We start from the raw sequence: 18248 nt of genomic DNA, 5'->3' as shown, positions 1-18248 counted from the left end.
TTTCCATGTGATAATATTTTTTTTTACATGTTCGAACTAAGTTAATAAACACAAAAACTCATGTAAGATGATCTCACTGATTAATTTTTTGAGACATATATTTTATTTGGATCATTCATGAAAAAATATTACTTTTTATTACAGATATGAGCAAGATTAACTCGTCTCATGAATAAAAATTTGTGAGACCGTTTCACAAGAGACCTACTGATTAATAAAATGTGATATCGGAATTAAAAAGTTAAACTTTTCACCTAAAATGTAAATAGTTTTATTTAGAGGCACATACATTATAAGGAAAATTGCGATATCAAATTTTTTTAACCAACATTATAGTGAGAATGTTACGAATAAAAAACAAATCAAATAAATATTTGATTAGCATTATTTATTTAATTAACATATCACATCCACAATGAGAATTATTTTTATCCTTTTTTTTAAAAAAAAATTATTGTTATTTGTAAGACAATTAGTAAAATTTATAATGTAAACATTCCATTCCAAAAGACCAAAACTTTGGGCTTCTGGGCTCTGGCTGGAAACTTTGCTACAAATTTCGACCAAAACCTCGTCCGAATCTTTTCATTAGTATTATCTTCAAGATTTTTTTTATAAGATTTTATTTTCAAGATTTTGGGTTCTCAGAAATTAGTTTGTTGCTTGCAATGAAATCACGGCCACATGCTATTTTAATGGTGTAAATTTTCTTGGGTGTTTATTCATTTTTCTGCAACTCGTGATTCCGTGAAGGGCTGGCGTTTTTTTCCCCTAGAAAATGTTAAAACAAATGCTAGGCTGCTGCAAGGTTTACATATCTGAAAGCAGAAACAAGGCTGCATTGGAGGTAATTGAGAAGGCAGCAAAATTGTATCCAAATTCCCCGATTGTGAACAAATTTGAGGATGAAATTTACAATAGAGTTGGGTACACCCTTGTCTCAGAAATGGGTCAGAATCCAATTTCATGTTCGTTGAAAAGCTGTGTTTTTGAAATGGTGAAAGTAGCTTTTGAAGAAATTGATCTTGAAACCCACAGTGGGACTCACCCTAGGCTTGGTGTCGTGGACCACATTTGTTTTCACTCGATGGGTGGCATTTCACTGGACCATGTTGCAGAAACTGCTAAATCTTTGGCTGCTGATGTTGGCTCAAAGCTACAAGGTTTGGTTTTTCAGTGCAATAATTATTTTGGAAGTTTTTTGCAGTTGAACTTATCGGTTTATTGGACATGAAATTGTAGTGATGTTTTCATATTCTTCTTGGAATTTTTTTGCAAGAATTCCCTCCCTTGTAGTCAATGATTCTTATGTATGTTCAGAATAGGTAAGAATTTTGAGGAGTTTAGTTCATGAATTTTTTTGGGCAAAAAAATTGAAACATTATAACTACGTGAAAATTGAAATGGAATGTCAACTGATGGCTTAATTGTATAGAAAAATAGCACCTCTTTCAGGATATCTTTGGCTAATAAATGCCAAGCATGCACGCAGTTGATTCCCATCGAACTTTTTGTTACCGAGTGTGAGTGAAGAACATGATCATCTTTTAAGTCAGAGTTTTGGGTGGAAGATGATCTTCGGTGTGATTGAGAAGAGGGTGTGATTTCGGTGAGTGTTGGAGATGCTGGTTCAAACGCAGTAGAGACTTGGTATCATGAATTCTTGCGCTGAAATTATGGGGAGACATTAAAAATCTTAGGCTGCTGTAAGATAGTTGTGATGATCTATGGATCTGATGTGGAACTTCTAAGATGTAGGTGTTCGTGGTGAGTTCACAGCAAAAGACTCACCTAACCTCTAAAACATGGTAGCTCAGGAAGGACACAAAGAGTCGTGACTCTTCAGGAATCAGGATCAATTCGGTTGATTCATTTAACATAAAGATTCTACCTTGTTGAGTTGAACATGTAGAAACAAACTTCTACACACGCTCTTTCATAATCTTGAAAACGCTCTGGTTAAGTTTTAAGATTAGTCTTATGTCGTTTGTGTTGCTATTTTATAAGGGTATTACTTTGTGGTTCTTGTACGAATGTACGCACATCGACGCACGTTATCTTGGTTTTTCTACATCCATTAGAGCATTTGATTTCTTTACATTATAACTCTACATTAGTTTCCTGAGCCTGCAGTTGCTACTTTCCTATACGGAGCAGCACATCATGAGGGAAGATCCCTCGATTCTATCAGAAGAGAGCTTGGTTACTTCAAGCCGAACTCCACAGGGAATCAGTGGACCAGTGGGCCGAGATCAGAATATTTGCGACTGACTCCAGACGAGGGCCCTCCTCAAGCTCTTCAAAGAAAAGGTGTTCTTGTGATTGGAGCAACCCGATGGGTTGATAACTACAATATCCCAATTTTCTCTAATGACATGACCACGGTTCGCAAAATTTCAAGAAGGGTAAGTGGTAGGGGAGGAGGGCTCGCGGCTGTGCAATCCATGGCACTTGCTCATGGCAACAAGGTGATTGAGGTGGCTTGCAACTTACTCGAACCGAGTAGAATCGGTGGCGACGAAGTCCAGCTTCATGTTGAGCGGCTCGCGAAGGAGGAACGAGTGGAAGTGGGGAAGGGATACTATACTGATCTTTCACAGGACATATTAGTTGAAAAATATTTTGAGCTGATTCGTACCGCTAAAGATGCATTGGCCAAAGTTGATTAAGCCTCATTGAATGTATATGCATAATTTATTTTTACTCCATGGTTTGTTTGTATAGTTTATTTATTATTTTCTTATTGTGAAAATCTTATTTCTTAATGGTGAATTTTAACCCAAAAAATAATGATTTAAATATGAATATGTTCAATATAACGTGATTTTACCCATATTTTTAAAAGAAATTAAGGGAGCATCAGTCATATATTCTACAGAATGTCGTTCTTGTCAAGGTAAGTATATCTTTTTTCAACCTGCTCAAGTCTAATTATTTGGACTTCTTAGAGGTTCTGACCAAAGAACACCTAGATCTCAAAAACACATCATTTCTCCTCCAAAAATGACTTCTCCGATGGGAGAATACGAAATTCTCTACTCAGATTTTGTGATATAATTCCTACTATACACATGTCGTGATTTGACCTTTGATTTTTCATTATTTGACAAGTAAATCTTTGGAAAATTTAAATAATTATATTATATGTATTCCTGTAGCTGGAGAATATAACAAAATGAAATGGAATAGAAAATGTAATCGATTATTATAATAATAATTATATATATATATATATATTCTATTTTATTTTATTAAAGTTGAGGACATAATAGTAACCACCTAAGAAGGACACCAATTTTTTCTTCCAACTTTACCTTTATATGAAATTAATATTACACTTTTGTTTTTTTGGGTTTTTGTTTTTAAATTTCAACATACACTTTTATTTTTATTTTTTTTATTTCAACAATTCAAATATCAATTTAGTCCCTCCATAATTTATCAAATTTTACTTTAGTCAATCGATAATGATAAAAAAAAATTGTACACATGTATCGCTTGTACAAGTAGCTAGTATATATAAAAGATTTCAATTTTTAACCTGATATGTAATCCAATGTGGCCAAATCTACAGATTCTATCAAATGGGTTTCTCATAAAGACCCATAACTTCTGTAAACCAAAACGAACTTTGGGCCAAAAAAGACTACAAAAAATTGCTGGGAATATTTCAGGGATAAAACTAAAAATAAAGCTAAATAAAACAAATTTGAAACTAAAGATTTCAAATACATAATAACAAATCTATTAGTTTTATTTGAGTAAATCCGTTTGACAATGAATTTAACTACTCATCTACTTGTTTTTTTTTTTTAAATTGTTACAATGAATTTCAAATTTATTTCAACATCCAATTATTTTAGTACATTCTTATAATATTTATTCAAATCAAAATTCATTTTTAAAAAATAAAAAATAAAAAAATAAAAACTTCGGGAAATAATTTATTGGTAATCAATCAATGTGTAAAGTGGCGGAAAATATTTTGTAAAAATAGTGGGAATTTAATTTTGCAGCAATCCGACATCGAATTATATTGGAACTGTTGTGAAAAAGTAAAAATTTATGGTAAAAAGTAAAAATCTCAAACTCTCAAAATTATCAAACTACACACTTTATAATATTTTTCTCTCAACTCAATTGTGTTTTTCTTCACAAATGAGAGATCTATTTATAGAAAATCTTTACAAATAATCCAAAAATAAATTCATCATTACCTACATCATCACACACTAATTTTCAATATTTACAACTCTTATTTTCAACATTCAAATATTCAACATTCAAATATTCAATACACACATTTTAAATATTATTTTTCAACACTCCCCCTTGTGATGATGATCATAATGATTGTCTTCATTAAGTGTTTTTATACTGCATCGTTAAAAATCTTACTAGGAAAAACCCATTGGGATAAAAACATAATAAGGGACAAAAAGTGCAGTCACGTAAACTCCCCCTCATGTTGACACGAACAATTCTTCACAAATTTCGTAGATTGCGCATCCCAATATTATACATGTGTTTTCTGAATATTGTCGTAGGAAGTGTCTTTGTGAAGAGATCTGATGAGTTTTCACTTGATTGAATGTGACGAACATCAATATATTTATTCTTCTCAAGCTCCTTGGTGAATGCGAAGAACTTAGGAGGAATATGTTTAGTTCTGTCGCTTTTTATGTATTCTTCTTTCATTTGAGCAACACATGCAGCATTATCTTCATATAGTATCACATGCTTCTCGTCAAATGATAATCCGCATGAGATTTGGATATATTGGGTCATTGATTTTAACCACACACATTCACGACTAGCTTCATGTAGTGCAATAATCTCGGCATGATTTGATGAAGTTGTTACGAGCGTTTGTTTCTGTGAACGCCAAGAAATTGCAGTGCCTCCACGAGTAAATACATATCCAGTTTGGGAACGTGCCTTGTGTGGATCAGATAAGTATCCAGCATCGGCATAACCAATTATACTTGGATTAGCATCTTTTGAATACAAAAGTCCCAAGTCTGTCGTTCCTCGTAGATAACGGAATATATGTTTAATTCCGTTCAAGTGTCTCTTTGTTGGATATGTGCTAAATCTTGCCAATAAATTTACTGCAAAAGATATATCGGCCCTTGTACAATTCGTAAGATACATAAGGGCACCGATAGCACTTAATATGGTACTTCTGGACCAAGAATATATTCATCATTCTCACATGGACGGAATGGATCCTTTTCTATATTTAATGATCTAACAACCATTGGAGTACTTAAAAGATTTGATTTATCCATATTAAAACGTTTAAGGATCTTTTCTGTATAATTTGTCTGGTGAACAAATATTCCACATTCTTTTTGTTCAATTTGTAAACCAAAACAATACTTGGTTTTTCCAAGATCCTTCATTTCAAATTCTTCCTTCAAGTATGACACTTGAATTTCCTTATTCGTTCCAATGATATTTAAATCATCAACATATACAACAATAATTACACATCCAGATGTTGTTTTCTTAATGAAAACACAAGGGCATATTGAATTATTTACATATCCCTTTTTCATCAAGTGATCACTTAGCCGATTATACCACATTCGGCCGGATTGCTTTAACCCATATAATGATCTTTGTAATTTCACAGAATAACATTCTCTGGGTTTTGAACTTTGTGCTTCAGGCATCTTAAATCCTTCAGGGATTTTCATATATATATTACTATCAAGTGATCCATATAAGTAAGCTGTAAAAACATCCATAAGACGCATTTTTAAATTTTCAGATACCGCCAAGCTAATCAAATACCAAAACGTAATTGCATCCATCACGGGAGAATACGTTTTTTCACAATCAATTCCAGGCCTTTGAGAAAAACCTTGTGCAACAAGTCGAGCTTTATATCTTATTATTTCATTTTTCTCATTTCGCTTTCGAATAAAAACCCATTTGTATCCAACAGGTTTTACACCTTCAGGTGTAAGGACTATAGGTCCAAAAACATTACGTTTATTTAGCGAATCCAATTCAACCTGGATGGCTTCTTTCCATTTTATTCAATCCTGCCGATTTTTACATTCACCAAAAGATTTTGGTTCATGATTTTCATCATCATTTATGATGTCGATTGCCACATTATAAGAAAATATATCATCAATTTCTTCTATATCTTTTCGGTTCCATATTTTTCCAGTATTAATGTAATTGATAGATATTTCACGATTCTTGTCAGTTTGTGTTTCTGACAGAATATTTTCATCATCATGTGTTTCTTCAGGAACATCATTATCTATTTTGTGATTATCATGTGTTTCTTCAGGAACATCATTTTCTCTTTTGAAATCATCGTGTTTGTCTATGAATTTTCTTTTTCGAGGATTTTTATCCTTAGAACCGACTGGCCTTCCACGCTTCAGGCGTTTAATGACATCATGAGTATCTTCAATTTGTTTCTTCGGAATTTCAATTCGAGCAGGGGCATTTGCAGCATGTATATATGATTTAGTTATCCCTTTTGTGTCTGCAAATGCATCTGGTATTTGATTTGCTATTCTTTGCAAGTGCACAATTTGCTGTACATCTTTTTCACATTGTTTTGTTCTTGGATCCAGATGTAACAATGATGATACATACCATGTAATTTCCTTTTCAGTATGTTTCTGTTCTCTCCCCTAACATTGGGAAGATTTCCTCATTAAAATGACAATCAGTAAAACGTGCCTGTGAACACGTCGCCTGTCTGAGGTTCAAGATATCGAATGCTTGATGGACTATCATAACCGATATAAATTCCAATCTTTCTTTGAGGTCCCATTTTCTTTCGTTGCGGTGGTGCAATAGGCACATACACCATACATCCAAAAATTCTCAGATGAGAAATGTCTAGTTCTTTACCAAATGCAAGCTGCAATGGGGAGTATTTATGATATGAACTTGGTCTGATACGAATTAATGCAGCAGCATGTAAAATTGCATGTCCCCATATAGAAATAGGGAGCTTTGTTTTCATAATCATTGGTCTAGCAATCATTTGCAGACGTTTAATCAATGATTTAGCCAATCTATTATGTGTATGTACATAAGCAACATGATGTTCAACAATGATTTCCATAGACATACAATAATCATTGAAAGCCTGGGAAGTAAATTAACCAGCATTATCAAGTCTAATTTTCTTGATTGTATAATCGGGAAATTGATTCCTCAATTTTATTATTTGAGCAAGTAATCTTACAAATGCAACATTTCGAGTTGGCAATAAACATACATGTGACCATCTGCTGGAGGCATCAATCAATACCATAAAGTATCTGAATGGTCCACATGGTGGATGGATTGGTCCACAAATATCACCTTGAATACGTTCAAGAAACATTGGTGATTCAGTTTGGATTTTGGCTGATGATGGTCTTATAATAAGTTTTCCAAGAGAACATGCTTTACATTGAAACTTATTATTCTGAAAGATCTTCTGGTCTTTCAATGGATTACCATGTGTATTTTCTATAATTCTTCGCATCATTGTTGAACCAGGATGTCCTAATTGTTCATGCCAATTGATCATATTGAAGAATTATCAACTACCATGTTTGATTCAATTGGACTTATATATGTATAATGCAATCCAGTAGGTAGCATTGGTAGTTTTTCAACTACATATTTCTTTCCTGATTTGTATGTCGTAAGACACGTATATTTCTCATTCCCTTCATTCATTGTTTGAGTATCATACCCATGGGAATATATATCATTAAAACTCAACAAATTTTTTTTTTTGATTGTGGTGAATACAAAGCATCATTGATAAAAAATTTTGTACCATTAGGTAACAAAAATTGTGCTTTACCACATCCTTTAATCAAGTCTACAGGACCTGATATTGTATTCATCATTCTTTTTGTTGGTTTTAGTTCCAAAAAATATCTTTTATCTCGGAGGATAGTGTGCGCTGTACCACTATCGGGTATGCAAACTTCAGCTTTGTTCATAGCATTTTCCATTTTTGAACTTCAAAAAAAATATGCAATGAAATAAAATTACTGAAAATATATTTATAAAAATAAAATACAATACAATACATATGTAAAAAATATAGCACGCGATAAAACATTATCATACGGGTACATAAAATATTTTACATATTTATTTCACCAGCAAATTGATCATTGTCTGAGAAATCAATCAGAAAATCTTCAGCATCAAAATGAGTTGAATCACTCAAAGGATCACTTGCTCAGTGAAGTTGGTCTCCTTTTCTTTCCCCTGTATTGATTCTTTATAAAGTTTACAAAGCTGCTCAGGGGCTCGACAAATACGGGACCAATGTCCTGGAGTACCACATCTAAAACAAGAACTTTCAAATCTTTTTGAGTGATTCTCATTAACACTTATATTTTCATGATGCCTTTTATGTGGATAGTTTGGGACACTCTTTTGAGATGAGTTATGAAAGTAACTATTTATCACGAAATTTGCGGGCGTGCCAGACACGTGTTCGTGCCAAAATTGTGAAATAATCTGACTTCATTTACCAAACGTTGTAGGTCTCGATTCGATCGGAAGTTCTAACTCCTTCGAAATGGCTCAAAAACGCAAACAAAAATGAGGAATATGACAAAATGACAAGAGGGATCCATTAACAACATCAAATATAATTATGTTGCTATGAACTTGATCGACGTTTTTTACAAGAAAGTTGAAGGAATATGTAAAAAATTCAAATACTTGACTGCTGGATATTGAAATAAACATGCATAGAATTGAGAGAATTCTGCAGAGTTTTGCTGTAGATTTTTGTGTTGATTTTGTCGGGCGCCTTTTCTGATTATTCCTTCTGCTTTTGTCACCCTCCACAGGGGAGTTTCAGCCACATTCCACGATCTCCCCACGATTTTCACGTCGTGTAATGGTGTATCGTGCTTTTCCTTGGGCCAACCGCTATTCTCCTGGGCTTTTTTTTGTTGGGCTACTGCTCATGGGCTTCAAAGTTGGCTTCGTGGATTATATTTTAGGCACAACAATTGCCCCCTAGCCAATTTGGGCCAATGGCCAATTTGGCCCAATTTGGCTAATTTGACAAATTCGGCCCAGTGGGCCAATGTTGCTATATATTTGCTTTTGTTCGGTCTTCTAACTATTCAGATACAACGTATAATCACATGGTTGAAAGGAATGGTTCTACAAACTTGAAGAAGAATTGACGGCTGAAACACATGTTCTTCCTCCAACAGGTTAAATCCGAGTGTGCATTCCCTGAACATCATCCTTATCTCTTTTTTCCTCATTTTCTTCCCCAAATCTCCATCGACTCTCATCGATCTTCCAATAGAAATCACCGATTACATCGCCTTTGTTATGTCATTCAAGTTTCTGAAAATTGCCATCATCAATCTCCTTTACATCAAGCCACATCTTCTCAAGGTATGTATATTCACCATTTTTTCAATCCTCCATCACAAAAACATTGTAGAATTTGCTACATTTCATGATGCACTCAAGGTGTTTGTGCATATGTTTGAATGAGTTTTTTGATAAGCAACACCTTGCAACACCCACGGCTTGCACCTCAACAGAGCGGCTCCCTTGGTGTGCATATTCAAAGCTTGGTCTATAGCTTGTGCAACTTATATAATCTTCCATGTGCTTATAAGAAATGCACCAGCATAAGGAATTGTAATGTTATACCAAATTCACTGAGGATGAGATCCCATTTTCCGGAATCTTGGCAAGCCATAAACTCAAAAATGGCAACATTCATTTCATCTCATAAAGAAGTGACAAGTGCCACATATATGACAATATATAGCGCACACAAAGCATAGTTTTGTTGATCAACACTCCATTATTTCTCATGTGGTTCTCATTTATTTTTCAGGAAACATGGTTGGAGAAATCGAATATTTGAGAATCTCATAGGCCGATGCAAGAAAGTACCTTAAAGATCAATGGAGATGAAAAATCCTCATGGTAGTGCTGCTGGACAATTCAACGGAAAATTACGAAGCTTTGATGAATATCTCTTCCAGCGTCTTATACATGCTGCTTGGGATTTGTTTTCATGTATTTGTATTTCTGGGATGTCACGTTTACAGGGGAAACTCTGCCCGGATTTCTGTAAAATAAATTAAGAACAACGGCTAAATAGCCTGTTTTCTTCAATATTATCACAACATGTTATCACCATTGCTCATTATCACCCATACTTTTCAAACACCATCAAAGTATCGAAATATGTAATAAACGTACTCTACACGTCATCAATTCGGCTATCAAGACAACACATTATTCTCTTAAAAACACATCAGCTGCAAAGGATTCCATGAGCAAATTTTTTTTTTATTTATTCACAGATGCTCCATCACTATTTGCAAACAAGTTCAGCAGGGAATGGCTTAAAAGCCTATTCCTCGCATATTACAGAAACTTTCTACGAGTCAATATCTCAAAATTAGCCAAAGTGGCTATCCAGCCTACTTTGTACAATACTTCTCATCTATTCCATCTTTATAAAACATCTGTCTCCGGCTGTCGATCTTTCATCTGAGCCGGAACTAAGATTAAATCCTCCATTTGTAACTCTTCTACCTCACTACCTTCAGTAGCCTTCCTCCCAAATTTTTTCTTCTCTATGAGTGATTCCCCCATCTTAGATCTGTGATCAGCAGCTTTTTCTCTTAAGAAACATCGTTTTTGGGTCTGAGAAAGCGGTTTTGGGAACTTTGGATGCTTCTACCCGTTTCCATACGCCGTTGGGGATTGCTCTAGGAGGAACAACAAAACGGGGTTTTCTTTCATATTTTTTATCAGTGCCTAGAGGTGCTGGCCTCTGGATTATCTTCTGGACCAACTATGGGTCATTTCTTCTCTCGCTATTCACTGACCAAGAATGTGAGCTCCTTCTGAGGTATTGGTTCTCCGGCCTTCTGGCCATGGATTCCCTGTTATACCTCATATTCCTCCCAGTATAATGCATGCCGCCCCCACTGTAATAGATGTCTCTTCCATTAATAGCTTATGTCTTCTTCTCTTTGGCCTCAAATATCATTTTTCGAGGCACCCAACACTTCTTTATAGTAAATCTTGGTTTGATGGACTTGTCCCCGTACCCGTTCCTTCTCCTCTCATTGATCAAGAAACGCAAGTCAGTACTGCCCATGTTCACATTGGCTACCGGGGGAAAATGATCTTCATCCACTATCATCGCTTCCTTTTTCTCGGGAAATTTCAGGACTCCCTTGTTGATTCTTTCCTGCAAGACATTCTTGAACGCCCAACAAGCATTAGTATTATGGTTGAAGGAATTGTGATACTTACAGTAATCTCTTCCTTTCAACTCCTCCTTCATGTGTAGCTTGTGATCTGGGGGGAATGTTATGAACTTTTCCTTCACTAAGTGATCGAAGATTTCTTCCGTCTTTGATGCATCGAAAGTATAAGGAGTTTGCATTGGAGGAGTTTTTCTTGGAAAGTTCTTCACTCTTGCGCTTCAATAAAGGGACAGTGCGTGATCCGGAATTTGCTACTTCTGCCAGTGCAACTTCCTCCACTTCCTGGAAATAAGAGTCCACTGTAGACTTTCTTTTATGACTCTTTTCTCGTAACAATTCCTCATACTCTGACACTTTGGCAGCAAGTTCATAAAAATCACGGAATTCCATCCCTTGGAACTTCTTTCTAAGTTCAAAATCGAGTCCTCGCTGTGCCATCTTCACGTATTCTGATTCAGGGAGGAAAACTCAGCATCTGCTTCTCACCTTCTTGAACTTACAAATGAAATCATTGGCAGATTCCCCCGGTTTTTGGACCACCCTTGACAATTCCGCTATACTAATATCAGGTACTGTCCGGAAGAATTGTGTATGGAATTGACGTTCCATATCGTGCCAAGTCATAATAGTGTTTCGAGGTAGTGTTGCATACCATGTGAAAGCAGTACTGGTCAGGGAATTGGGGAACAAACGTAACTTGTAATTAGAAAAGTTCTCCAAATTTGCCAATTCCCCACACTGAATTGTAAACCTGGCCACATGTTCCACTCTGGATTGACCGTCTTCCCCGGAATATAACGTGAAGTCTGGAATGCGGTATCCTTTTGGATAAGGGTTGTCACGATCCACAACATCAGGATACGGATTTATGGAATTCTGGTCGGTTGATTGGCCTCACTCCTGGGCCATACAATTCTTGAATCACATCACGTACGATCTCAAAATCCAACGTTGGAGTTTGTCTTAACTGGTGAGGAGGATAGATTGCCCCCCGACTGTTATTCCTCAAACCTGGCGCTGAATATCCACGCATTCCCCCATCAACATACATCCCTGGATGTAAGTTAGGAGACGTCACAGAGAACACGTTACCAGCCATTTGTTTACTGTTGTTGCAGTTTTGGAATTTCAACCCCAACTCCTCATCCCTTTTGTGCGGAGGAGTGTATCTCCCTTCCATGGCAGATTCAGGAATGTGTACTTCCCCCAAGCGGCGACTTTCACCTGCCTGAGAAACTCCTGATCCTTGGCATGGATCTTTTAGCAGCTTGACGTCATTCTCTTGAAGTTTATCGCTCTCTGGTATAACCACTTCGCCTTTTGCAGACTTTCTTCATTCCTTCATTTCTGCCACAAATTCCATCATGACAGTAGCGAAAGTTTGAGTCATTTCCTTGAGATTGCTGCGGATATTTTTCTTCATGGCCAACATGAAGTTCGGCGAAGACCCATCACCATCAGAAACAACAATTCCTTCCTTCATAGTCTCTTCCTCGAACTGGTGTACGAGCCTTTCAACCGTTCTTCCATCTGCATCAGTTTCCTGAAACTCTTCTTGTGAGCGATGACCTTTCCCCAGTGATGGAGGAATTCCTTCACTCTTCTCAGTACGCTTTGGAGGCATTGTGTCCCACCGGGCGTGCCAACTTGTTTATCACGAAATTTGCGGGCGTGCCAGACACGTGTTCGTGCCAAAATTGTGAAATAATCTGACTTCATTTACCAAACGTTGTAGGTCTCGATTCGATCGGAAGTTCTAACTCCTTCGAAATGGCTCAAAAACGCAAACAAAAATGAGGAATATGACAAAATGACAAGAGGGATCCATTAACAACATCAAATATAATTATGTTGCTATGAACTTGATCGACGTTTTTTACAAGAAAGTTGAAGGAATATGTAAAAAATTCAAATACTTGACTGCTGGATATTGAAATAAACATGCATAGAATTGAGAGAATTCTGCAGAGTTTTGCTGTAGATTTTTGTGTTGATTTTGTCGGGCGCCTTTTCTGATTATTCCATCTGCTTTTGTCACCCTCCACGGGGGAGTTTCAGCCACATTCCACGATCTCCCCACTGATTTTCACGTCGTGTAATGGTACATCGTGCTTTTCCTTGGGCCAACCGCTATTCTCCTGGGCTTTCCTTTGTTGGGCTACTGCTCATGGGCTTCAAAGTGGGCTTCTTGGATTATATTATAGGCACAACAGTAACTATCTCGATTATTTTCAAAATCACGGCCGCATCCACGACCACGACCACTTCTACGTCCACGAACACGATGTGAGAACCAAAAATCTTGCAATAATGTAATTAAAATTTGGAAGGAAATTTTATTAGCATAAGATTCTTTTTATTGTATTAGAATAAGATGGCCATGTTGAAATCTTTATTGCCAAGCAAATTTCGAATTTTGGGGTAGGAAATATTACAAATTAGTATATCATACAAGATGCAAGGAAACAAGATAAAGAAAATCTCGGATATTCATATAAATCAAGGATTTATATCTCACGAATTAGGAAGAGAAATCATCGGCAATGGCAAGGATATTTGGAGTCAATATTAGGAGATTTGACATGAATTTTTGGTATGATTTTTAGTGCCAAATTTAGCTCCACCCTCCTCCCCTATAAATAGTGCATCAACCCCACTCATTCAACACACATAATTTCGAAATCCTAGAGCTGAAAAACTCGAAAATTCAGCAACTCTCCCTAGCCAAAATACTGCACAAAAATCATCCCGAAAATCGTCAAAGAAATCGAGCCGGAGCGCTACCCGGACGAGGAGCGCGAAGTGATCCAAACCAAGCCGTTCACTCCACGTTTTTTTAAGTACATCCAAACACTGTAAGTGGGCCGTTTTAAATTTTGTTTTATGCACATGAAAATTTCGGTTTTGTGGTTTAAAAATACAGTCGAGTACCGTCGTTTTGTCTATACGTTTTTACGAAAGTTATTACGTTTATGTTTGACACTGTGAGGATTCCCTGAAAATGGGTGGAATTCCAACATATGGCCCTTAACAGTGGGATAGAACTGTTTTATGGCCTCGCCCCCTTAGAGGATTAAAACTTAGGGACTGACGTCAGTAAACCGTTAAAGGTGAAAAATCGCAGTGTTATTATGTTATGAAATTTACGTTACGTTTATGAAAAGCATGATGTACGTTTATGATATGTTTTGAAAATGTTATTAAATTGGTTATGTTGTGTTCAAAGTCCCCAATTTACTGAGTATTCCCAAAATACTCACCCCCCTTACAACCCTTCCCAGATAAGTCCGAAGAACAGGTTGAGGAAGAGGAGTCCGAACAGTTCTAGGGATGGTGATTCACGAGACCAGTAGTAGTTATGTTCGAATTTATGATTTAATAATTATAAGACGCTTCCGCATTATTTAATATTTCGTTGGATTTCGTTATTATAAAGACAATGTTTATTTCGTGGAAGTTATGATATATAAACTGGTTTCGGTTTATACTGTGCTACGAAAGGCTTGTTGTTTCGATTGTGTGATTGTTAAACTAACGCCGATGTCAATCCTGAGTTTCGGGGCGCGACATTTAAGTGGTATCAGAGCCGCCAGATTCATAATCCGAGAGGGAAAAAAATCGATTTTCAAAAAAAAAAATAAAATTCGGGAATTCCGGCCAAACAGGCCCTTAGCGCGATCCGCCGCATTTTTCGCCGATTCCGGCCGCTTCCGGTAGTTTTTCTTTGATCGGAGACCTGTTCTAGAACCGACTTGACGAGACGAACAAAAGACCTCAAACAATTTCAGATTTCGTGCTCGGGTACAACCGGAATTTCGGATCTACGAATTTGGCGTACGAACCCTAACGCCGAATCTTATTTCGTCCAATTACCCTATCAATCCTACTCCGATTTTCAATTCCTTTTACCAAAACATTATAATATCCATGGGTAAATTATCCCAACAATCAATTTTGAGATCAGGATCAACCAATCGGAAACGCCCAATTTCAAGTGAGTCCACCGAGTTTGACCGAGTTCCGGCCAAATTAGGTAGTTTTCCGACCGATTCTGGCCGTGACGCCACCGGTTCCGTGATCCTGACCCCATCGCCGACACACGTCTTTGCTCCGACCATACTCCGACGAGTCAACCCCGCGAGTCAACGAGTCAACCCGCCAGCATGTGTCCTTCGATTTTTCGTAGGAAACTCCGAATTCGGTTCCGTCAACTGATCTGAAATCCTCTCGACATACTCTTTGAATCCATATGCCTATCTCAAAAGTTTCCATTTTTCGAAATTTTCAAAAAATTTTAATTTCAGTATCTTACTCTATCCTGATATTTTATTCTGTCTTAGTGATTTTGTTCTAGGAGTTTTATTTTACCTTTCTTTTTCCGTTGTCGCTATTTTATTCAGTACGACTTTTACTTCCTTTAGATTGGTCATGTTCTTTCTTTTAGAAATCAATAAAAATTTGTTCTATTTGGTTCATTGATTTCAATTTATTTCAGCACAACCTATTGTATGAACTTTACTCGTACAACAAATTCTTAGAACTTGCAATCTGTAGGAAATGGCCGGCAGACCCCCAAGACAGAACCGCAACCCGCGTTATGCTAATATCAACCGTGAAGGCGGACAGGAGAACGAGCAAGGAAATGGACCCCCGCCGACAGTCAACTTAAGCCAAGCTGATCTTATGGCCATAGCCACTATTGTAGCGACAACACTACAAGGGTTGGGAAACCCGAACGCCAATCAGCCACCACCACCACCTCCACCACCAAATGGAATCAAGTTCCACTATGAGTCACTCCGCAAGAATAGGTGTCCAACCTTCAGTGGAGCCGCTGACCCTGAAGTTAGCCAGAGTTGGCTGAAAGGTGTAGAGACTCAACATCGCATATTGGAAGTTCCCGAGGCACTGAAAGTGGACGTGACTGTACCGTTCCTGGAAGATAAAGCAGGAAAATGGTGGGAAGCAATCTCGCCAGCCATGACAGCTGCAGGACCAATGACTTGGCAGCGATTTCGAGAAGCCTTTCTGAAACAGTATTATCCAGCCGAGGTCAGACTGCAGAAACTGAGTGAGTTTGAAAACTTCACTCAAACTCCGGATATGTCAGTTGTAGAATACACCTCCCAGTTCAACGCCTTAGGATCTTATGCTCCGGCAATCATGGCGGACGAAGTTCTAAAATTACACCGCTTCAAAAAGTGTTTGAACAGCATAATACAGTCGGATTTGGCAGTCTACCAACCTGCGAACTTCTCAGACCTGATGGGCGCAGCTATCCGAGCTGAAGCTGATATCCAGCGCAGAGAGAAGGAGATTAGGAACAAAAGGCCTATGAATGATCAGTCCTCTCATGGCAGTCAGTCGTTCAAGAAACCGAACCACTCCGGCGAACCACCTAAGGGGCCTTCACCCGCCACCAACTACCAAGCCATTAAGCCTTGCCCAACTTGCCACTTACGACACCTGGGAGAATGTCGTAGAGCCAGCGGCGTCTGCTTTGGATGCGGAAAAACCAGGATACCGTATGGCAGATTGTTCAGCCGCCACCAACAAAACAACTGGACCAGGTAAAGGAGACGGGTCAAGCTCAGGGGCGAATACCAATAAACCACGGGAGAACAAACCAAATGCCAAGGTGTTTGCCATAACGCAGGAGGAGGCAGATGATGCAAGCGATGTTGTGACAGGTACCATATTTTTTCAGCAAGTGCCTGTTTATGTGTTATTTGACTGTGGCGCTACGCATTCTTGTATATCTAAGAGATTTAGTAAGAAGTTAGGACGTAAGCCCGATAAGCTAATCAAACCTTTCCAACTAGCCACACCTACTAGTAGAGCCACTGAGACTGACGAAATTTACAGAGATTGAAAAAAAAATCAGTATTGGTAATTAGACTTTTAGAGCCGACCTGATATAGTTAATCATGGTCGATTTCGATATCATCTTAGGAATGGATTGGTTAGCAAGAAACAATGCGGTAGCAGATTGTAAGGGAAAGGAATATTCCTACCTATTTGGAGACCAGGCCAACTCCAGTTTCGAGGAACGAAACTTTTCATAAGGAGGGAGGGATGTGAGAACCAAAATCTTGCAATAATGTAATTAAAATTTGGAAGGAAATTTTATTAGCATAAGATTCTTTTTATTGTATTAGAATAAGATGGCCATGTTGAAATCTTTATTGCCAAGAAAATTTCGAATTTTGGGGTAGGAAATATTACAAATTAGTATATCATACAAGATGCAAGGAAACAAGATAAAGAAAATCTCGGATATTCATATAAATCAAGGATTTATATCTCACGAATTAGGAAGAGAAATCATCAGCAATGGCAAGGATATTTGGAGTCAATATTAGGAGATTTGACATGAATTTTTGGTATGATTTTTAGTGCCAAATTTAGCTCCACCCTCCTCCCCTATAAATAGTGCATCAACCCCACTCATTCAACACACATAATTTCGAAATCCTAGAGCTGAAAAACTCGAAAATTCAGCAACTCTCCCTAGCCAAAATACTGCACAAAAATCGTCCCGAAAATCGTCAAAGAAATCGAGCCGGAGCGCTACCCAGACGAGGAGCGCGAAGTGATCCAAACCAAGCCGTTCACTCCACGTTTTTTTAAGTACATCCAAACACTATAAGTGGGCTGTTTTAAATTTTGTTTTATGCACATGAAAATTTCGGTTTTGTGGTTTAAAAATACAGTCGAGTACCGTCGTTTTGTCTATACGTTTTTACGAAAGTTATTACGTTTATGTTTGACACTGTGAGGATTCCCTGAAAATGGGTGGAATTCCAACATATGGCCCTTAACAGTGGGATAGAACTGTTTTATGGCCTCGCCCCCTTAGAGGATTAAAACTTAGGGACTGACGTCAGTAAACCGTTAAAGGTTAAAAATCGCAGTGTTATTATGTTGTGAAATTTACGTTACGTTTATGAAAAGCATGATGTACGTTTATGATATGTTTTGAAAATGTTA

The 18248-nt window shown here is 37.3% G+C and overlaps 2 protein-coding genes across 2 annotated transcripts; both read left to right on the top strand.

Moving 5' to 3' along the window:
• The first annotated feature begins 512 nt into the window (after positions 1-512).
• Positions 513-2735, top strand: LOC142540744 (formiminotransferase cyclodeaminase-like protein). Its single transcript, XM_075647099.1, has 2 exons — positions 513-1163; positions 2134-2735. Exons 1-2 carry the CDS (start codon positions 779-781, stop codon positions 2667-2669), a joined length of 921 nt encoding a protein of 306 aa, XP_075503214.1. The 5' UTR covers positions 513-778; the 3' UTR covers positions 2670-2735.
• Positions 2736-15815: 13080 nt separating this feature from the next.
• LOC142538481 (uncharacterized) lies at positions 15816-17130 on the top strand. Its single transcript, XM_075643795.1, has 2 exons — positions 15816-16617; positions 16742-17130. The coding sequence occupies exons 1-2, from the start codon at positions 15816-15818 to the stop codon at positions 17128-17130; spliced, it is 1191 nt and encodes a 396-aa protein (XP_075499910.1).
• The last annotated feature ends 1118 nt before the right edge of the window (positions 17131-18248 follow it).

This window comes from Primulina tabacum, chromosome 3 (genome assembly GCF_025594145.1).
Source record: "Primulina tabacum isolate GXHZ01 chromosome 3, ASM2559414v2, whole genome shotgun sequence".
Taxonomy (NCBI): domain Eukaryota; kingdom Viridiplantae; phylum Streptophyta; class Magnoliopsida; order Lamiales; family Gesneriaceae; genus Primulina; species Primulina tabacum.
Note: the sequence above shows the minus strand (reverse complement) of the source record. Positions and strands in the feature narration are given on the sequence as shown.